General features: G+C 34.6%; 3 protein-coding genes across 6 annotated transcripts in view; 1 reads left to right on the forward strand and 2 right to left on the reverse strand.

The window, feature by feature from the left end:
- LOC131673033 (uncharacterized) overlaps positions 1-2,951 on the forward strand; it is a 58,556-nt gene extending 55,605 nt beyond the window's left edge. For all 4 annotated transcript variants that reach the window (XM_058950673.1, XM_058950674.1, XM_058950676.1 and 1 more), the window contains exon 3: positions 533-2,951. In XM_058950673.1, coding sequence (XP_058806656.1) covers positions 533-1,183 — 651 coding nt within the window. In that variant the 3' untranslated portion in view covers positions 1,184-2,951. The remainder of the gene's footprint in view (positions 1-532) is intronic.
- Positions 2,952-11,490: 8,539 nt separating this feature from the next.
- LOC131673044 (uncharacterized) lies at positions 11,491-16,606 on the reverse strand. Its single transcript, XM_058950696.1, has 2 exons — positions 16,279-16,606; positions 11,491-11,834 (listed from the first exon to the last, which is right to left on the reverse strand). Exons 1-2 carry the CDS (start codon positions 16,604-16,606, stop codon positions 11,491-11,493), a joined length of 672 nt encoding a protein of 223 aa, XP_058806679.1.
- A 2,315-nt stretch (positions 16,607-18,921) lies between these two features.
- On the reverse strand, positions 18,922-20,962 carry LOC131673039 (RNA polymerase II subunit 5-mediating protein homolog). The gene is made up of 4 exons (XM_058950685.1): positions 20,815-20,962; positions 20,151-20,282; positions 19,773-20,066; positions 18,922-19,409 (listed from the first exon to the last, which is right to left on the reverse strand). Exons 1-4 carry the CDS (start codon positions 20,960-20,962, stop codon positions 18,922-18,924), a joined length of 1,062 nt encoding a protein of 353 aa, XP_058806668.1.
- Between the last annotated feature and the right edge of the window lie 2,943 nt (positions 20,963-23,905).

A 23,905-nucleotide genomic window follows, 5' to 3' on the forward strand; every position in this document is an offset into this window, starting at 1 on the left:
AAAGCCATTCTGTCTATCAATTCTTTAGCTAAACTGTAGATTTTACAATCCCAGGCTCATCCTTCATAATGTGCATGTAATTCAATTCCTAAAGTTATAAGCACTGCTACGGATAATAATTTTGTGTGAACCAGAAATCAAAATGTTCCATCTGGAAAAATAGCGAAAAACATCTTTCTTATCTTAATTCTTTCTATTCTTTTTTGAATTTTATTTGTGGTTTCCGAACATACGTTTATATTATTTATTTTTTACGATAAATAACGCTCATAGGATACTTTACGCATAATTGAACATTGTAAAACAAATATAATCTGTCTTTGCCGTTATTGTTTACTTGGAGCACCTGACGCATTCTTCCTCATTTCCTGGTTACATCCGGACCGTTATACGTCCACCCGCCTCAGAAAAAAAAGAGACAGACGAATAAGTTAAAGTTGAAAAGTCAATACTCATTACGTCGACCCTTTCACCGTTACTTAAAATAAATTTATTTAATTTCACGGTTCTAATACGGTTCGATTTTTTCTAGGTATCTGGTTACGAAATGAAGAAAGAACAGTCAAAACCATCACTAACCGAGGAACAGCGCAAGGAGCTGACACTACGCCTTTCAAAGCTGTCAGTCGATAGCAATGTCTTCGAGGGTTCAAGCGATCTACCCCAAGTGTTCCAAGTCAAATATCTCGGTTCGCACGATGCCCGCGGACTTTGGGGTATTAAGCACATTCGTAAACCCGTCGACAACATGGTTGCAGCGGCCAAAGCACTGCCCACTGGTACAATCCTGCCTTTCATAAAACTCGTCATCTCTGAGGATGGCGTTGGTCTGTTACCGCTGGGCAAACGCCGTGCCGACTCCATCTCGAAAATCTACCCAATCGAGAGTATCTCTTACGGAGTTCAAGATTTAGTTTATACCAGAGTATTTTCCATGATCATTGTCAGAGAAACAGAAGACTTCAGGAGATTATCACCCTTTGAGTGTCACGCGTTTGTTTGCGAGTCTAAGCATCATGCCAGGCAAATGACTTACGCACTAGCTGCTGCTTTTCAAATTTACTCGCAGCACGTAAAAGAACGCACTGAAGATCCAGTCAAAAGCTGGTCCAAAGGCTTCGCTATTGATCTCAGAAATTCTAATGAGATTGAGGCTGATTTCACGCTCAATCCAGAGGAATAAATTTAAGCGTTGCGTTGTTTAATGTACATAGTTTTTGTAGAAATTTGTTAACTACATGTGTAGGTGATATTTCGAAAGCTTAAGACTAGAATATAATAAGTATAGATGTAATTATAATGGCGTATTTGTATCAATTAAGGTTTGATAAATTATTTAAAGTAAAATTCATTAGAAATTATTATGTTTCGTTGTTGGTCTCACGTACAATATCGTTTAATATAATGCCTATAGTTGAGTTCAGTCGTCTAAAAACAATGGTGAACATCATATTTGTGCAAAACTTGAAGCTTTTAATTTTTTGATAACGTTTCTGAAATGAGCAAATTCGTAAGCAAATTATTATTTTGGAAAGTTTTTGATAAATTATTGCAAAATGATGTTCATTTACGAGAAACGGCGTAAAACAGGGATGTCATCACAAGCAAAATTCATTGATGTATTTAGGAATACGTCTGTTAAAAATTAAATTTGAATTAGGTTTTGAACACAATTTTTTTATATTCATCGTCAAAATAGGTATAAATTTCAATATAATTACAAGAATAGAATTAATGTTTATGATGCAAATGTAGATAAATTATGAAGCTATATTATGTTCATATCAAAACTACTTAATGTCAATCTTTATAGTTATTAGTACAGCTAGGTTTGAATATTATTACATTAAACGTTGACGTTAATTAGTCTCTAATTGTTTTTGTGCAATGTTTAGTATTCAGCAAAATATTAACTTATCATTGTTTGAAATATTTATAATTAAACAGCACAGATAAAATTATTGTCATTAACCTGTAACCCTTAATGTTATAATGTTTGAAAATAGTTCATAACAATAATAAAAAAGAAAGCAATAATTCGCATTTGACGTAAAGAAAAAAATTGTAAAGCACAAAAAAATATTGTAAATTGTATGTTGTAATCAATGCATGGCATACAGTAAAAAAACTTGAAAGTCTTCCATAAAAACGTTCGATTACCGAGTATCTTTTTCGGGATAGAAAGATGAGGCAACGGCATAAGTGTACTTATATTTTGTTTGTCGTGATGTACTGACTTATAGGAAAAGCGATACAGTCTTGAGGAATGTTTTCTCAGCTGTTAAAAGATGGCTAGCTATCCAAAGATACCGACTAGAAAGTGACAAGTGGTTTTGCAACTTGCTGCGATACTTTTTTTACTTGCGACTTTCCAATTTTCTTTTTTTTTTTCACTTCTTAATATTTTCACATAAATTTTGGTTATAATTTTGTAAATAAGCTATAGCACTTTCTTAATTTAATGGAGATTTTCCGCTTTCTTTTAAATTACAAATTTAAATATTCATTGATACATGATTTGAATACTAATCTTTGAATTCAATAATTATTAAAAAAAATTTAATTCATAAGTTTCAAAATTTATATGGCTAATTAGTGCCGTTTCACTGTGTATATATATATGTATATATATCGGCACCAGAACTTCATACCTTACTTTACCATAACTTAATTGACATTAATGCTTATTAATATTTAGTTCGATCATTTCGAGAACCAATATCGATACATATCATTACTGTTAATTGTGCAGCTTCTAGCTATTTCTGTAATATTTTTTAAAAGCATACTGTATTTACCTAGATAATGCATAACTTTTTAGTATACGTTATGATTACATTATGTGTTTTTCTAAATCTTTCATTGCTTCTTTACTTGTCACTTCGTTACTAGTGAATTTTGTGGAAAAAAATTAAAAACTACTAGTTTTTATAAAATACTATTAAAATAGGTTATATATTAGATATTTTTTGCGTATAGTGATAATTTAGTAATAAGATTTATATGTAAAACTTACGTTACTGATTAGAAAATTGTTACTATAATAAATTGTTATTGTTACTGTAATTATTATAGTGTATTTTGAGCCATAATTTAAACATATTTTCAACCAAATATTTCAGATAATATTTGAATTACCATACTTCAATAGTCAAAATACTTATAAAATCATTGTTAGGACTAATTTTTTATTGTATTTTCACAAACTATCTTAAATACTACTTTTTATAGTAAATTACTGTTTACGATACCATTTCAATCATGATCGAGTATATGCTGTGGGTTTGAAATTATCGGTTATCTCTCTTATCTATTTATCTATTTTATAAAAATCTCTTTATTCTTTCCTTAAAAAAAATTATGGACTAGATTTAGTCACCGATATCAAGCATTTTGATTGGCTGGGAATTGGTCACGTGGTATATGACCATACAGTGTGTACATGTGTGTATATGTTTTGGAGAGTTGTGTTGGGTGCATGAATACCTTGGTAAGGCATATTGAGAAAAGTAGGGGTTATTAACTTTTACTTTACTAATGTTTTTGAAACTTAAATAATTTGCCTACTTATAAAAACTACAGTTAAATATATTTACTAATGAAATACAACGGTTTTAGCATATTCGAATCGTATTATTTCATAAGTTTCGATCATTAGAGTTTCAAAGTTTGCCATCGAAAATTTTGATGCATATGCATTGAATGTTAATATGAATATTGAAAGAGATGTAAAAATTTATATAAGCGCACGGAGCACGCTGGACGTATTTTATACTCTTTTCGCCTTATAAAAAAGTGATGAATGCCATGTTGAAGCATTTTATTTATGATCTTATTGGCTACGATGTTATTATGTGATATACTGGAGCTATGTGATGGCAAATAAACAAGTATGTATATAGTTTCAAATTAAGATTTTACTAGTAAAAATTCTATTTATCATAATTGATACGGGTGATTTTAAAACGAATGAAAGTAAAGAAAAATAGGTTGCAGTGATATCGCTTCAACACTTATTTTATGAAACTAGTAGCGATTAAATCGTTTGGTAAACGCAAGAGTTATGCTTTGGAATTATACCGATTATTTGTATTATAAATCGATAATCTGATATTTGAACGTGTAAGATTGAAATTATGTTGTAATGTCGCAATCTTTATTCAATGAGTGAGATAAATGTTTAATAGTAATTTGATCCGTATCGTTGAAAAGAATTAAAGATTATTTGTAGCAGTTTTCTTCATAAATCATGAATTTGGAACACGCGGAACTGCTTTACTACTACATATTTTTCCGCTGATATGTGTTTTACAAAAAAATTGAAAAATTCACCCTAAAAAAAGTGATTTGTGTTAAATATATCAGTCAATATGACAAGAAATGAAAAAGAAGATGAGAGTGTGTGAAACGCGTTTGATGTCCCTTGTCCCTAGTCCCTAGTCTTATAAAAAACAGAAAATAACAAAGTGAAGTCAGTTTCTTGGTGATCTGATTCGTTGTAAAATAATCATGTGATCAGCTGTTATGTAATGGTATATGTGTGTTGTGTACTGTAATAAAGGATTACTGCAGATTTTCCTAGATGATTAAATGTTCGAAAAGTGTATCGGTATAATTGACATGTATTGTATATGAAATGATTAATTTAATCATACTAACCTCAAACTACAAACCGACTAATATCTCGATAGAGAAATTAATTGAACTTTGCTTCATGCGAAAGTTTAGATTCGAATAAACAAAATAGGTAATGAAAGTTATAATTCGATAGATTATTATGACAAAATAATATAGTAATTTCGACTTCATCTAGTTACTGCAAATATTAGAGGATTGTTTTGAAAATACAATCGTGAACGTCCACTGCACTATGTTATTTACATCTTTAAGTATATGGTTACAGAAAACTATAATGGTTTTAAAACTTATATTAGATTTTTTAATCATGTATATCAACGTAAGTGCATATTTATTCACTAATACGTAATAGCATCGGCTATATCTTATATCAAATCATGGAAATATTTAATGTATAATTTAATTTCGCCAAAAAAAGTTTTTATATTCGTGCATTAAAATGAATTCGTAAAAAAGCTGAAAAAAATAAGCGCATGAAGCGCGCTAGACATCACTAATTACTATATATATGTGTTTGTATATATATATATATATATTCATAAAATAACGTGATAAATTTTATACGACAAATTTTTATTAAAAAAAAAACTAATAGCTCAGAATAATATGTACAATTCATCATCAGTCAAAAATTCCATATTTGATAGATTCTTGATAGCAAGCTTGAATATGATGGATCCAGGGGAAAAAAGTAACTCTTTGAAAATATGTCAATTAGTTCATTTATAATCAAATTTTAAGCATGATAGTTGACATTAAATTAATTATATCTAGAATAATTCCATTGAATGTAATTGTTTAGTAGTTTGCATAATCGTCGCCAAACTATTGCCATGATACGTTACTCGACGTCACTGGTCTAGGCGGTCTTTAGGTATATTGAGTAGTCCAGTATCGTGGAATAGTAGTTAGATGATTTGATGTTCTCGTAGGTCTTTCAGAATGTTGAGAAGTCAAAAAATCTAAAGAATTATTACTGCTAGTTGAATAAGTTTGCGGTTTTGTTGAATTACTAGGGTACTGTGTCGTCAACCCATCTGAAGTATTGTTATTGCCACTAGGTGGAAATGTAGGTGATCTTGAAAGTCTCTGAGTATATAGAGTTGTAGAATGATTAGGGGTGGATGTATGTTGGCCTGGCGGTCTAGTCGGTCTACGCGAAGATTGTGTTATCCAAGAATCTGATGTGGTAACAGATGGTTTGGTAGATCTAAGTAAATTCCAATTATCCGTTATAGTTATAGGGTAAGTTGGCTTGGTAGGATATTGTGTTGATGCGTGTGGAAAGGTTTGTGTCGACCAGTAATCTGGTGTTGTTGGAGTAGTTAACTTGGTGGGATACTGAGTAGGTTTCATAGGTCTTTGTGTAAAATTACTAGGATATGGTGGATGTGCTGGATTCGTTTCGTTCGTTTGGTGATCTGTCTTTCCAAAATGTTCATTTAGATAATAATATTTCTGAGACTCTTCGCATCGTATAGAATTCTCGGTTCGGCTGCAGACGAGTGTTTCCTGCAAACATGAAGAATGAAAAAAGCCATATTTACGGAGTGATGACTTAATTATATATATGCAGGAAATTCATTATTTGCTGCATACGCAGCTTCTCTTTAATTGGAATTTAAATCGTTGGCTAATAACAAATTTGATTTATTTTACTAATCTAAAAAAGCTTTACTTTACCGAAAATAGGTCACGTTCTTATTCAATAATAATGAATTATCGCGTATATGACTTTTCATTATTGCATTTCCATTTTACAACAAGGTTTTTTTTACTGTCAAGATTTGATTTTAAAGTTTGAAGATAGTTTTATCAGGTGAATAACATATTGCTTACTTGATTGAAAACAGTTTCTACAGGACATATAAAGCTGTATCTTTTTGTGTGTCGAATTTGCGGAACACAAACATGGAAGATTTGGCATTCGTTGTCCACATCTGCATAGTAACCATATATACGATTTTCACAAGAGAATGTATCAACTATATTTTCTCTAATAGATGTGGCATTGTCCGGTAATTGTAGTCCAAGTGGTTTATTCTTAAATAACAACTTTTTTAAATAAATAACATACAAAATGAACATAAAATATTAATTTAAACAAGATAAGTGTCTTAATTACTGACAATTAAACGTTTTTGGATTCCATAAGTCGTAATAAATAAAATATATTCGTATACCTTTCTATTTTAAAGTGGATATAATTCTAACAAGATTAGATAACTTAATGAAACGATATATTTTTATGTTTGATCGACTTTTTAGTTATATTTTTAAATTAATACAAAAACAATGTGACTACGCCATTACCCCGGTCATTTTTTTATTAATCGAACAACTCTCGTTATTATCCAAACACTGTAATTTCTATAACATTTTGTATAAAATTTATCAACGAATTTAAATCAGTTTTATTTACTCATATTGACAGCACGTTCTTAAAATTAAAGTAGTCTGGCACAAATTTTTGACGGGCAATAACTTTATAAATTATATATTTTTTGTTAGAAGTCTAGGCGTATTTGATATGTTAAAGAAGTATTTAACACACCACCTTTAGAAATCGCATCTTAAATTTCGAAATAACACTTTTGTTTATATTAACAGAATGTATTCATATTTCAATGATGATGACATTTTACCTGATAAAGCAAGGGCGGTCTTCTACTTCTGTGTTGTGCATGTATTGTAACCACAAACTCAATGAAAAAAAAAAAGACAATAGACACATTCTTTAACATGATGGTTTTGATAATTGATTCTTTCCATCAAAAATGTAAAAATACGTACTGTTAATAGCACACTTGAAAAAACATAGCTGAAGTCGAATTTGTCAAGTCAAAACTCGAATGAAAACTGCAGGTGTTCGTGGTGTTTGAAGGGTGTTATATAGCAAGCATCCGTAGTGAGAATCTTGTGAATATTGTATGAATGGGCGATTCTTAGTAGTCAGAGGATCAGTAATTCCATCACGTTTGTTCTACCAATGACCAGAGGGACGCTGTGCACCATCATCCTCACGAAGGTCCCAATGCAAATTGCGAAGCAGTTGCCGCCGGCTTGACAGATGGCACGTGAGTTTACGTTGACTCTTATAAGGTTCATCCTCCTGATACAGACGCCCACGTCGTTATATAGAATCAACCGAAATCTATTAAACAACAGATTAAGTACTCTGTTGTTAACTAGGGCGGAGTTTGAATTCAATTAAAATGACAATTCACTTATTCAATTCTCGGACATGCGGTAACGTGTAATAGGAGTAACATATATTTTCAGGATTTCCATTATGTGAAAATATTAATATTTATATGCTAAGTTAACAATTCGACTATATTTTTTAATTATAGTCAAAAATGAAGTCGTATATTTTATTTTATTTAATTATTTATAAAGTTAATATCTCAAACATTGAAATGTAAAGTAAAGCGTGTTTTTGAAAATTTTCTAAAATGCAGTGATCGAGAGAGATACATTTGAAACATTAAAGAAATGTAATTTTGAATAATAATACATTTGGTGTAAATAGATTCAATGAATTTACAATTCAAGTTTAAAGAAAATAATACTATAACGTCAAACTGCAGAAAAGTGTTACTGACTCAATAAATCGTACACTTGCATTGAAATTCCTATCACCACGACTTCGCGAAGTACCATACATTTTAAATTAATAGGTGTTATATAGCTTTTAGATTTTTAACATTCCGATTGTAATCAAATTATAATATATGTCATTAGAAAATTTTTAAGATATAACGAAAGAAATTATTTTTTTCCTAGAGTATACTAAGTATGTTTGTTGCCACTTGACATCGGATAAGATAGCTGGTAAAAGGGTTAAAGGAAACAGTCTAATTCAGTAAATTCATCGGAGTGAAGGATGAGTTGCTCGTGATAGAGAGAAAGAGAGAGAAAGAGAGAGATTTCTTTTTTCTCGCATATGTAAAAGTATCACTGCAAATTATCAATTTCAGCCGAGAAAATAAACTTATGAATTGTTAACAAATGGACAAGTTTCTATCTACATGTGTCCAAAATAAACAGTCTGGAGGAAAAGGAAAAGATAGGTTCATAGACAATGCGCGCGTGCGTTCTGAGTGTTTGGCATTTTAAACATCGAATTCCAACGTCGGGAGTGAGAAAGGCAACTTTAAATTCTTTACAAAAGCTACGAAAATATCACTTGGAAAAATATTTTACATCTCAAATTAGTCGCAACGAAAAAACTTTTTTGAATTTAGTGACTACGAAAAAGCTATATTATTCAATTCATTACAGAAACATTAATTAACATTCTTCCAAAGACTCTGTATGATTTTTGGAGGCAAATATAACACGATCACTAAAAACTAAGTGACATTACTAATTGAGACTTTAGTTTTGTGATGCCTCGCAAAGAGCTGTTTATTTTCTCATAACGAAATTATTCTAACGCATTCACATTCGTGCATAATGCAAAGTATAAACTTGTACCGTAAAGTCATTTTTAAATAGTCATAAAGTTCGAGGTTATAGCTGTATTCGCGAGGAACAATAGCAGGCGCGGAAGCGGATTTCTTCCAAAGCAATTTGCCGTGCTCCCATTTGCAAATCGATCAGATTCCAGCTGCGCGCCAAATTAAAGCTCGGCTAGGAAGTTCGACAGGTGAATTTCACCAAAGGTCATCGAAACGAGAAATTTCTTTTCTTTTTCTTTTCAGCCACGCGAAGATTGCAATAACGACACCTCTTGAGAATTTTTCACTGGTAATTACCGGTTCTCGTGTATGCTAGATCGTATTCAAATTCAAAACTCAGACACGGTTGACAAAAGATACAAAAGCAGCGCTGTTATCGCGTTTGCGTTACGAGTATTCTGTATCTGTTTACAATTTGTTGTCAATAAGTTTTATCGGCAAATATTTTGCTCGCGGAAAATTATCGTTTTTCGATATTATAACGCCGCTGTAATTGAAAATTAACTTGAGAAACGTATTGTATATTTATTATATATAGACTTATTTTTATGTTAGTGGTCGTTACATAGAAATATTGGTAAGAATCATTTTTTAACTTGAGCGATTAGAGAATATGAATGCAGAGTACAGTCTACTGTCATACATTTTTGGCCAAAATAATAATGATACTCCAAATGCATGCAATCCGTTTTCATAACTATTTCTAAATAACGAATTCTTCCCGAGTGAATTCCTTTTGATATGCGTTTGAATTTCAGGGCATATTCGCATCTCTCAAATCTTTCGGTGAACAGGAAAATTTTTACGAGACACCCGTATCGCAGGTGAAAATCTGTTGTGTGTCAAGTTGGCGTATGGTATAAGGAGGTGAGGCCTTTTGTCGAATCTGATTTTCAGGGCATTATACGACGACGCGATGTTGAGATGAGATTCAAGGCTTTGTGTATTCTCGCTCTGCTCTTGCGCGCATGGAAATGCGCGCGTCGCGAATCGCTAACGAGCCTTTACAAGGAGCGATCGAGCTTGTATATCGTTTTTATTTTGTTCTTTTTTATTTTCTGTCGATTGTTTCTTTGCCACACATACTCTACTGTGTACGATGTATCATTCGAACCAACGACTTTATCGTCCATTGCGCAATGAGTAAGTCGAGCTGTTAATGCCTTATTATCAAACGTAGGTGAGGCTTTAATCTCTAATGGCTGGTTTATTCCAAGACGATGTTTCGTTTATTTTTTCTTTTTTCAAAATCAGTATGGGTAGAGGTTCACGTGTTCACTTTCTATTGGTTTGACTTCAATTTGATATTTTTCTGTACTTATAGTTGACGTTCTAGATTCGCGTTACTGAATAATTTCTGCGCCAATATGTTCCAATGAAAAATCGTGAGCACGACTTTTTATTATCTATCCCGAGCAATCGCATATTGCCAGCACGAAGGTTTATTCAAACAACTAAATTTCGTTATCATTCGGTGGATTAATTGCAATGGAAAAATTTTTTCTCAGGGTTTGCATTAAAACAATTCATTTAAGCATTTGATTGGAATAAAGGATATTGGACAAAGAATTAATCTTAATTAGTTTAATGTTCAATAAATAAATACAATCGTTACAATAACTCACTAAATCAATTACACAGAACTGAAAATTAATAATTAAGAAATTTCTATGGCATTTGTGGCAAAAATTATGAAAATTTTTGTACAGGATGTATCTATCTATTTGGTTACATCTGATATACTCAAGTGCTTTATAATTTGAAATGTATAAATAAAATTTTTGAATGTCTTACGATATTTTATAAATATGTTGTTTTAAGACTTTAATATCGTGAATCTAAACTACTTTGGTTTATAAAAATTGAAAAGGTAGAAAATTCATTGTTCGTTCGGACTCCACGTCAATGAATTCTTAGAACAATGCATTTTCTGCAAATTAGATATGGTATCGATGTATTGCGTTATATGCAGTGTACTTCTTAGAATGCACCAATTTTCTAGCCATTAAAAATAATTTTGATCAAAAAATAAATAAATTGCAACTATGTCAAAATAAATTAAAACAAATATCTGACAGTGGAAGTATCTGACATTGATTCTGTACAAAATGTATACGTTGTTGAAATATCAAGGCGATGAAGCATGAGCAGTAATGATTGCGGATAGTAGATGACTAAATTTTAGAAAAATGTGTTGTTTTAATTTCAACAGGTGAGCCTCGAAACAAAATAATGTTACGGTTCCTCTAATCACAAGAACAAAAACAAATGATAATGAGAATTATACAGGTTAAATTAAGCGCAAATGCTTCTAGGAGTATCGCTCTCTTTCACGCAGTCTTATTTATCTTCAAGTAAAATCTCCATTGGTCGAGATCATTATTGAAGTTCAGTGATCAGGTGTGTAGGCGTTGTAAGCGAGTTCTTGGGGTGCCTCGTCGGAAGACCTGCCCCAAATGCCATGATCATCGTCGTGGTCGTAATGATGCTGATGCTGAGCGTGCTCGTAGTAGATGACCTTGGATGGCTTGAAGCTTTTCTTGAGATCCAGCCAGAAACGTGCCGCGTTGATCATCAAGCCAAGGATTGCGATTACGAAGAATTTCACTTGAAAGTGCGTTGAGAGCAGCTGCAGGAGAAGACCGATCTTGGATTTAACCAGCATACCGATCATCATCAGTTTGTGTAGGTGCTTCTTCTTCTTTTTGCCGAATTTCTTCTTCCGAGCTTCTTCTGGAATGAAAAAATTAAATATATTAGTTTCGTGTGTCTTTTAGAATATTTAAAATTATACCTATAATATATTTAGACAATTTTTTAGAATTGCAAATACTAAAACTGAGATAACTATCAGTGTGAATGGAAGTTAAGAGCAAAATTATCTTAAATAATTCTAAAGGTATAAGTGCATGAAATGAAAAAAAATTTTTGATTATAAAGTATAAAATTATAAACAGTCTTAGAAACTGTGCCTCATTAAGTTTTAGAGTATCAACATAATTCAGCTTATTCAGGTACGTACTAGTAATCCTTATTATGAGGCTTGTCAAACGATCAAGATACGCTTGATAAATCAATGAGTTGAGTTGATATGCGTTGATTTGCCATAAAATAATTAATGACGATAATGATGAAAGGAGAAAAGTGACGCATTCGAGCCATGCATTTTTGATGTAATAATATATAGGTGTTTGTATCTATCAAAGCTTATAACAAATAGAATTTTATGATAGAAATATTTGACGTATGTTCTAATTAATTTCTACGAGATTAATTTTTAGAGAAATAAGCCGACTTAATTTTTTTTGCAATTATGGCAAAGTTATACTTCGATCCGGTCAACGATGAAGCGGAAGCGTAACTTTCAAAATGAGCTTAGCTATAATAAAATGAGTTAAACCGTTCTACAAATATGGGCAAATATACATAAAAGAAATTTAGGTCGAACACAGAACTTCCTCCTTTTGGAAGCCGGAAAAATGCGCTATTGCCATTATTGTTAGCGCTACACGAAAAATTCTACATCTCCATTTAAAAAATTCAAATATTAATGTCTATACGATAGAATATATTTCTATATCCAGCTACTTTAGATGGTCCATTTACATGTACCCGGTCACAGCTTTATTAGAGCTTGCGCGTTATTGTAATTCCCGAAAACCAAAAAAGACCGCGGGGGTGTATTATTTTTTAATTTCCTGAAAAAAAAAATAAAGAACGATCGAAGTGAAGTTTTATGCTGGTAATCTACGTATTCCATAGACTTGACGTGCGATCTCCTCCATGAATATTCGTTTCTTGAACGTGGCGCACGTGTCTGCATAACAAAAGACTGCTCGTCAAGAACAGCTATTGTGTGAATCCGTTACCAAATTCACCACTCGCATAGTACGCTGTGCATATACGATACGCAGACTACTTTTCCCCATTTGCATAATTTAGCTAAGTGGGATCGTTCAATGGTGAATTTATTAGACACGTAAGAGTGGCACGTATGCGTTCCAAGATAATAGTCTTTGGAAAATTAGAACAGCTTTGAACGATCGAATGATCTTTTTGCGCAAAATTGACCGTACTTCAACTTCAATTGACCTTGAGTCAATTCAATTAGAGTCCATCGATTTTTTCTAATTTCCATGAGATCGTGGAAATTAATTCGTGGAAAAGTTGTTTTTTTTTTTTTTCAATGAAATATTATGGAGTGACGTGTGCAGCTACACTTTACTTTCCTTGGACATTGTGCAAGGTAGCCGAGGCGCGAATAACGATGAAACTTTCAGCGAAACACTTTAAGGAAGGGGAGCCGCTGATGGGCAAGCGAAACGAGAGAACGTCGGTAAATTATTTCTTAAGCGCGCCAAGCAGATGTTCACGTTCTTCGGATCTTTAATAAACTTCGCTTTGGACACAGCGCACACATTCGCATTGACCTTGAAATCCATTTTTCCACTTTCGAGAGGGCATGCATTTTTTTACTCTCTCTTATCCTTACTTCGCGTCATTAAGCACTTTATTACCTTCTGTGTTACGATTTTTACATACAAAGTGCAATCACGAATAATCATCCAATTCATAGAGGATGAGAGCTTTGTCTTGTAAATAGCTCGCTGTTCTATTAATCGTTTAATCGTACTCGCACAGTAAAGGTTCATCGCCAATTAAAGTTATTATATCGCGCTCTATCGATTACTATACTTTCCGTGTAATGACACCTACAAAGATCGCACCTACATTGTGCGATTCATTGCTGATGTATAGGTAGATGTGGAGTATGTAGAACAAAAATCTTTCGTGTTATTTGCATATCGATATTCATGAATTTTATGATTCAAAGTTCTTCTGTATCCGGTCCTATATTTCATGACTGTCGCGTTGTAAACATTTTAAGGAATCACATTCCTGAATCATAGACAAATAAGAAGAATACTCGAGTTCATTGGCTTATTACATCAGTGTCACATACTCCTTTAGCAAGTTTTTATACTCAATGTTCGAAATGCTCTTTCAACGATAACCAAAATTAGACTTAGCTGAAAGCGATTGTGCCATAAAAAAATGATCATCTCTGAGACTACATTTGTCCAAACATCGAAATTAAGCTTTAAAATGTTCTTTATTGAATACAATCTTTATATTAGCCGTTACAATTTCGTAACTGACATATCCACTACGCGCTTCATTGTTCTAAAGGATTTCTTCACGCTTGATTAAAAGTGCGTGATCCCATTCCTTGCGAGTTTCTTCGAATCACAATTACTCACTCTGTCCCGTATAACCTGGACTTCCCGAAATTCGAGTTCTCGTTCTCAAGATTGGCCACCACCCGTGCGCTGACCCTCATTCCCGCTTAGCGAATATTCGCACTTTCGCGCGCGCGCATATGTTTAGCGGCATCGAGACAAGTGAACAAAAGAAAAGTAAGCACTCGATACGTGCGCGAAAAAGTGTGCATCTTCATTGTAAACAAGCGAGAAGCGAATTCCACTCTGCATTTGTGCCGCGGTGAAAATTTCTTAACCTGCGCTTTTTCATTTCAAATTTGAATGATCGTTTCCACGACAATGACTTTTTAATTCATTAACGTAATCGAATGGAACAACAAAGAACAAGAAATGCTTCCATCGCCGGACCAGAAGATTGAGATGGGAAGCGTAAACAATTGAAAGACTTCAAATACCACTGAATTATTAGGCGTGCTTCCCCTTTCGTTAAAGACCTTCATCCAACCAAATCTATTTACGCCTTTTTTTTCTCCGGAGAGCTTTCATTGGATGTACATTTGAAGTTGCGAAATCGGCCTGAACGTTGCAACGAAGTAAGCGCATCGTTGAGAAAAGACGGGTTGGAGGGGGGGGGGGGCAAACAGAGGCGCGTACAGAACTCGAGCTCATCAATTCGAGAAGGACAACGCGACGAGGTGACCGTTAGGTTGAATTTATCGTAATATATAGCCAAGCCACGCTTAAATGTATATGACCGTTGACATCAAAACACAATTTGTGTACCGATCGACGCGTGTGCTGTAGTGGGCGGATGAGGCTCGTTTCACAGGCGCGCACGCGCGCCAAATTCAAAAGTACGTCGCGCTTATAGCTTCATTCCGTTACCAATTTGTCTGGGCATGGCGGCAATGCTGCCGTCGTCGCACTTGAAAAATCAGACCTCGTAACTACTAGACATATCATTACATCGAATATATAATGCCTTAACATTATTGCCATTTATGATTTACAGTTTTTTGCTTTACTTTTAGCTAACATGCATTTTATTTCGCTCGAAAACTAGAATTCATTTCGAATGTAAAATAAATTACGCGAGCTCGCGAGCTAATCCTTATAGAGTACTACAGAACCTTTGATTAATTTACTTTTAAGGCAGCACGTATAATTGCTTGTAATAATTTCGACAACTTAATTGCTTGAGAGACTTGATGTAGGTTACCCTTGATAAACTTAATAAACGAATGCGACAGCACATGCAGTGAACCGAAAAAATCAAGATGTGCACAAGTTGATTGGCCGAAAAAATTGTTATCTGATGCTACGTGCGTGATAAATTCGTTTCTAAGCATACATGTGTATATGTGCACACGTAAAACAAAAGTCGTGAAACGTGAAACAAAAATGAGCTGCGAACTGTTAGAAAAATAACAGTTTTGCCATTGACTCGTAAGCTCGAACTTATTAAGAATTTAATTAAGTCGTGAAAAAAAAAGTGCAATGTAAGAGCCTACTGAGCATTTGGTGCCTCGTTATCTCTAGATGGCTCTAGTTTTTGGTAGTCGCTGTATTCTTTACGGTATGTACAGTATAAGCCACTGATATTTCGTGTACAACAATCACTTGAGATCAATAATATTATCCTATTTTTATGTCTTTTCCATTTCCGCGTTGGGCGCTAATGAAGCTACTTATTCAAGTTTAAAGAGAATTGCTAGCGATGACTTTTTTTTCAAAAAAACTTTTCACTGAAATCACGAGATGAATGTCATGCGTTAAACCAACCGTAATTGATCGAGTACCGTTATTTTATTTTTATCCTCTGAAAACGACGGCAAAACTAAGAAAATAATTTTAAAAGTACAAACAGTTATAGCCATTTGAGTTAACGAAAAAGGTTTTCTTTTCAGCGAAAATAAAAGATGCTCATTCGCGATTTTGTAAACAAGCACACTCACCAACACCAGTTTCCTCGGAGACAGTACTATCATCCTCCTCGGGACCAAAAACAGCTTGCAAATCATCAGCAATCAAACTTCCACTTTCTTCGATGACCTTGCTAATGGGCATCTCACTGGTCCTTCCAGTTACCTCAAACTCAATTCGGTCAATCTCCTTAGCCATCTTTTTATTCGCACACGTCACTGCGTTAGTTTCGAAAAGGCAATCGATAATGCTTCCTTTATTTTCATTTTCCTGCCGTTGTTGAAGTTGCTCGGCGAAGCTGGTCCTCGACGAAGCCAGCACAAGTGCAAGAACAATCGAAATGATGTTGTTCCACCTCATGGCTATGTCAGTGTTGGAAGAAGAGTGAACAAGCTCGGTCGGTCTCACGCGACTTTCTGACAGCACGCACCGCGAAACCGCACACACGAGTCTCTGCCCCCTTTTTTTTATACGACACCTCTCTCTCTCGCGCGCGCGCTTCAGGTGGTTGCAGTGCCCGAACACATGCGAGCCCGCGACCAATCAACTGTCCGGCTTTTTTCTCCCACCTTACAAGTGTGCGGGGATGCGCCGCTTTGCTGTACGGGCCCACTTTTCTTTTTTTTTTTCCTCCACGACTTAAGGCCCTTACGGTGAAATTCATTGACGGCTAATCGATGCTGTCTGGGACAACAGTGTGAAAGTCGAGAGTGCGCTGATCTGCTTGTAAATTTCGCAAGTTATTATACCACCGTGGCTGCATAAGAGCTTTGTTTAAATTTCATGCACCTGCAGTGCCTTGTTATGCATACCTTTGCCGTATGCTGGAAGCGTCGTATGTGCATTCAGAAAAATGTGCGGTGAACATCGTTTTCTAAAAAGGTGCTGGTAAACATATAATAAATTTATTTCTTTATATTACTTTAGCTTGACCAGGTATATTACTTTTAGAATGGTGAAAGTTTCTCATGGTCACCATAATTTTATTTGTATGATTCATTTAGATAATAATAAGAATAATTAAAAAAACTTTATTTACAGGTGATCAAATTATTTTATACAGTAATGTGAATAATTGTCGAATACCAAAAAGAATACTTTCTTTTAAAAAGTACTTTTGACTTTATCCAAAAAAATTTCTTTCAATAATTTATTAGGTTTTTATAAATTTCTCAAAATTATTGCTTCAAATTGCTTTGAAAATTTTATTTTTAATAATTTGTGTTCAATATGAAAATCTTATTTTAAAACAAGGACGTTAGAGAATTCGTTTGTTTGAAGATAAAAATTTAAAATCTTATTAATAATTTTGAAAAGTCGCAGTTTTATTTGCAATGACGTCTCGGTGATTGATGTAAATTACGATATAAAATTAACATACCTTTGGATACTCATCTCTCGTATCCTCAAATGATAATACAATTCATAAATTAAGTTGATACAGCGTATTCGATACTTTCACTTGGGCACTGCTATCCGAGGGAAATGTCACGTAAAATCGAGTTATTAATTATTTATTAGACAATTGGATATTGGATAAAAAAACATTATAGGTTGTTACACCGAGAAATTTTCTACTTAATTAGCAGCATCAACATTTTAAGATATTGCATTGATATTTGAATAGTACGTTCTCACCTGTTAGTAATTAAAATTATAATATCTTAAAACAATTTCGCATTTATTCGTTTTTCGAAAAGTTCAATAATGTTGCATTATAAATTCTGAGCAATATGTTTATTTCTCCTATTATTTCGCATTTGCGCTTTTTCTTGGCGAATGTATTTACGAAAGTTTGCTTACCAGAGAAATTTTACTCGTTACCTGATTTCCTCGTGACATCCGTTGTTTTATGCTGTGAGTTATGTGCTTAGGTCACTTTGATTCTTCAGTAGTTTCGTAATGAAAACATCATTTTCCCTTCTCATTAAGTTAAACAAAGGTTTTCGTAGTTTTTTTGTACGACTTCTGACAACGAAAATGACAGTCTTTTTCCCTTGTTATTAAGCTTAAGGAAGGTTTCTTTAAAGTTTTTTTTGTACGACTTCTGGTAACCAAAATGGCAGTCTTTTGTCGACACGCACGAATCATTTATAAAATATTTGTACTTAATATGAAAATATAGTTTATGATATATAAGTTGTTGTAATTTATGAAATGAAATCAGTTTCTTATAATCTCGTTTAAATTTAAAATACAAAGCTTGCACACGTAATAAATAGCAAACTATTAAAAACTTTCTCCTGTTCTTTTTATAGAAATGTATGACTACAACTATTACATTGTACTGACAATGAATCTAAACTTTCAAGAACAATCATTAATCAAAAGATCATGGTAATTTTTCATTTTATAACACATTGCGTTTGATTACACTTTAACTTTTAAAACTAAAAACTATGCTGCAATAAAAAAAAGTACGAAAACACGTGTATCTTATTAGAATCATACTGTATTCTTCATAGTACAGATTTTATATATTTTCCAAAAATATTTTTTAGAATGTATGCTTTTTGCTTTTATGCAGAGAGCGATTTTAATACAATGATAAATTATGAACTAAATACTTAATAACAACAATTATATCTATCAATACTCGAAGTATCGAAACTAGAAGAAAGATAATTAGATTGAAAATATAGCTAAAAGTATGTGTATATTATTAGTAATTGAAGTTATTTTTTAAACCAATTGAAATAATGGGCTTGATAAGGTGTTTCTCGTGTAGCAGTGCTGTTATCTTCATCCTCGTTGCGTTCAATTTCAATTTCATACCGAGGAACCAAAGTAATGTTAGGCTGATGACCGAACTCATTCGATACATACTTAACGTGTGTGTCAATTCCTTCCTTGAATTTAGCATTGTACTCGCCGTCCTTTCTACCGTCACGAAACCCATCCTCGCGATGGCCGTGAGAAGTAATTGTATAGTTAAATCGGTAGAACAAATCGTTCGCCATTTTCTCGAGCGCCTCGTCGCTTGTCGATTCCTCCCTTTCATTTTCAGGACCGTCGTTCTCCAAGACCTTTTTTGCGGCATCGACCATGTCACGAATAATCTCGTTTGTCGTGTTGCTGATAGACGGGTTCACCTCCTTTCCTGATCGGTACGAGAGAGCAGGTAATTTCTTTTCCTTGCGGGAAAATTTATCCTCGGCATTGTCTACAATTGAAAAAGTGAATAGCATTAGCTTAGCGTCTTAGTTGAAGACTAATAAGTCATGATCGACATTAATATGATATTACGCTGTAATTATTCGAACGAGTTATGTGTTCCTTCTTGTAAGGAACTCTTTTTATAATAAGAACACGAACACGACTTTTCTTTTGCAGAGAAGAAACGCCTTCGCGTTCTATGAATTTCTAATTATTTATAGCGGGTATAAAATTTAATGGCTGACTAAATATCGAGAGACGCAAATAAAATTAAATAACATATATGTAATGCTCATTACGTAAAATCAAGGAAACAATAAATATTATTAGTAAACAATGTGGCGGCAATGCTAAATATGAAATTTTTTACCTGTCGTAACGTCGGCTATCTTATTTAAATTAAGAATCCTCATCATTTCTTTCATTGCCAGATCTAATTTTTTCTCTGCGCTGTATTCTGGTCTTATGTATACGGGTGCAGGAGCCTCCGTTGTTGTCGTTGTTGATGTAGTTGTCGTTGTTGTTGTTTCAGGTTTTACGAAAGAAGACGTTTCTTGTCTGTCCAACTCGGAAGTGTCACATCCCGTGCACGATTTCATCAGAGCTTCGGTGAGCATTTTTGCCTGTGCTGGTCTATCTTTGAAAATTTCTTGTGCATCTTTTACTTTTTTCAAAAAAAAAAAAAAAAAATTACTAATATGGGCAAATATTTGTCTTACGAATAAAGTAATTATATTAAAATACGTACAACTGGTTATTCTGCGATGTCTCATTTTTGTTATGATGAAATCTCCAGATTCATCAGTCGCGTATGCAGTTTCATGGTAAATACCATCTGCAGTTATAAATCCATACTCCCCGGTAATAAGACCATTGTCATCTATAATGAAAGGTATGAATGCATTGTTACTTGATTGAGAAATTGAAGAATTTTTTCAAAACATGTAATACGCGTTGCGATTATACGTTCGCTTATAATTTTCATACAGAATACAAATATTTGTGCTACTGGTAAAAATTTATAAAAATGGCTTTTTAAATTTCACGTATTCGCTTTATGACGTAATTTATTTAAAAGTATTCTTCATAATTCTTCAAAGAAGATTTGGGATATAGAGACCAAAATTTGTCACAAAAAATGTCCTAAAATACTCGAACATTTCATTAAAATACTGTGAAACGTTTTGTAATTCGCGTATGTGGTAGCATATTTTCATTTTTAAATGTGACTAAAAAATAAATATTCTGTCGAAGTACAAATAATTAAAAAAAAGAAACATCATCAGTGCTTCCATAATATTAAGCAAATGGGAATAATACAAATGATTATGGAACAGGAATTTTGTTTTACCATTCAATTCTTCACGTGGACGCTACGCACTGCTTTTGTAAAATAAAAAAATGTTATTTACCTTTTTTTTCAGATCTATGTTGAAAATCGACTATGTTAAACGTAAACTCGTAAGGTCTAATTTCATTTTCCGTCACATTTTGCGCATCGGTGAAAATACAAACACCCACGACAAAACACCACAAAGACACGGACTTCACAAGAATCATCTGAAAAAAAAAATACTTGCAATGAAAAAAAAATGCATACTCTGAGAATCTGTTGTTAGAAACGTCGCACAATCGCACAGAAAAACTCACTGTGAGTAGGGAAACGACGTCGCGCAGGGAGATTCGCATATGTCGAAGAGCGCAGCAAAACTGAGAGAGCTATCCTGTGCGAAGTCCTACAGTGATGTAACTCACGAAAGGCAGCCGTCTTATTCAATAATGGTTGATATAAGAGAAACCTCCCTCCGCTGGTCATTGCTTTCACATATATTCCCCGCGCAGCCAATCTATTGTTTATGAGGGAGACAAATGCATTTCTCAACACGTGTGTCGAGCCTTTTTTGACAGTTTATGGATTTCCGATGAAATCTTCGCGGCTCGCTTTGATAAAATCAGCAGATAAATAGCGCACGAAGCATTGCGAATGAATTGAAACTGTCGGATGAAAAGAAACATCTAGCAGTGTAGATAGAGAATGCTTTATTGGATTTAAATCAAGTTTGTACATTTATAATTAAAACAAGTAGGTCTATAGCGCGTTTCTCTTACAATTGTTCGTTTCGCAAGTATTTGATTGCCGGTAAATATTTTGTGCAGAGTAGTGTTGTGTAGATTATAAAATTAGATCGAGATCAGCTTATAAATCGGCGATAAAACGTGCGCGCGCATTGTTTTTGCCGTAACGCAGCCAAGTCAATTTGTACGAGACAAAGAAATAATAATTCAATAATAGCTCTACCCCGGATGCATCGTAGTTTCGTTATTAATTAGCAAGTCTCGTTAGACGTTAGCATACATAAGAGATCTCGAGTGTCCCACTAGACATTTCACCGATAATCTCCGGCATAACAAAGCTAATTGACTTTTGATTTTTAAGGTTTGCATTTCTCTCGCTATGTGCTGAGAAGAAAGCAAAACGTAAAAGGCGATGCGAAATAACAGGTTAAAAACAACACACCTCGCAACGGTCGATGAGAAAATTAGCCTACTTAATTACATGCAACAGTTGTGAATAGCCATATAGATAGGCAACAAATAAGTGAAAGTGCTGCAAATTATCCTGGTCAAGAGAGTCTGCCCGTTGTTTGGTGACATTTCCACCGCGAAGAGAACCAAGCAACGTCGAATTTAAGCGACTTACGCGCTATTACCCCCTCGTATAGAACATTCGGTCCGCGATGTGTGTGCGTAGTAAAAATTTTGCACCTTTGCAGCGAGCTTGAAACAAGTCTAAGCAACCTTTCTACAATAACCCAGATAGTGTAAATAACGAATAAGATTTTTTCTGTCCGCGTGTCTATCCATTGGAAAAACAATGATGTACGCCATTCGCAACGGCTAATGGCACACGGCAGCCTAGGCGGTGAGAGGTCTTTGGGAAAATGCAACTGAAAATCTATAAGAGCGTTATTCATTAGCGGAGCGCGCAGTAATCAGCATCCAGATCTGTTTGATCCACCGGCACGATAAATAACTTATAATATTGATATACAATAAAACAGGCCGTATGCTTCCTATGGCGCGCGACTGTGTGTACTTTCTTCAATGGATACGGCGCAATTGAATAAACGAAACGCGCGCAAACGGCAGTTCATGGGAATTTGTCTTTTGCTCTCTCCGTGGCGCTGCATAATCAGGACGACCTTTTATCCAGCGCACACGTTGGTGCCAGTATAAATAAGTCGTGCAGGAGAAAAAAAGGGCTGGGCAATAAATACAGTCTCTCGCGTGTAAAACGCGCGCTCTTTCTCTCTCTCTCTCTCTCTATCTCACGTGCACAGGGAGGGTCGCGCACAATGTGCGCGCCTTAATGTCAATAAAGTGTACTTGGCGAGCGAGAGAGAGAGAGAGAGAATGAAGAGAGGCTTTATAGATGCGAGATATACGAGCGCGCGCGCAAAAACAGTACTACACGAAGCCGCGATCTTCACTTGCAGATACTTTTCTCTCTCTCGCGAACGAGCGCATGTACGCTATAAACTATTCTATGAGGCGCGAGGTGCAAGGTGCCTTCATTTGTCGACGCTCTTCGCCATCCGAAAGAAGCTTTACGGCTTCGTGCGCTTGCGTAACGCGCGCGCAAGCCGCGGCTTCTGCAACTTCGTTTTGTCTCCGTTTATCCGTCGCGCGGATCGCGTGCTACTGTGACTGCAGTTCTTGCTGCTGCTTCGCCGCTAGTTCGATGCTTTTCCACCTCTCGCCAGGCGCAGGAGCAGAAACGCGCGAGACTGGCATTTCGATCGATATCGTCAAGCTCACGGCACCGCGCTGTTTGTCCTTTTTTTTTTTCAGATTTTAGCGAAATGCTTGGAATTTGTTTCTCTCGGGTAGACAATCGACGGCTGGCAATCTATCAGAGAGTCGCATTTACTTATGCTCCAACAAGTCGACCGATTAAATCCAATCGAATGATAAATTATCGTTGTGCTGAAAAACGCAATAACATTATCTCGAAGAAATCTCGATGAAAAACAGAACTATCTATACTATTGACAAAAGTCGCTTAAACGATTACCGTTGCAGACAACAGCACGATAGAGACTTTATAAAAACGGCAGTACATCAATCTTCGTAATGGAGTACACACATTCTTGGCGGAGTATTGTCTTGGAGACGCAAAGAAAACGGCGCCAAGAAGCGACTGATCGTTTAATTTGCGGGCGTGCGCCCGAAGAAATTTGCATTTCGATTGTTCGATGAGCTTCCCCCTTTTTTTCTGAGACGATGATGCCAGTCACGTTTTTTGTGTTAGCGGTGCACAGCTCGAGGTATTTCGGAAACTTTCGTATACCAGAGTGGAGGCACGCGGCTCCGCGTGACAGCGTAATGAAGATATCTCCTGCCGGATAATAATGCTTTCGGCTAGTTTTAGAGAATGCTGGCCGGTCGTTTGGTATTCAACTGGTGTATACAAATCGGGATACGTTCGATTGCCGAATGCTT

The sequence above is a fragment of the Phymastichus coffea genome, unplaced genomic scaffold (genome assembly GCF_024137745.1).
Source record: "Phymastichus coffea isolate CEN01 unplaced genomic scaffold, Cenicafe_Pcof_1.1 PCOF00165, whole genome shotgun sequence".
In the NCBI taxonomy this organism is placed as follows: domain Eukaryota; kingdom Metazoa; phylum Arthropoda; class Insecta; order Hymenoptera; family Eulophidae; genus Phymastichus; species Phymastichus coffea.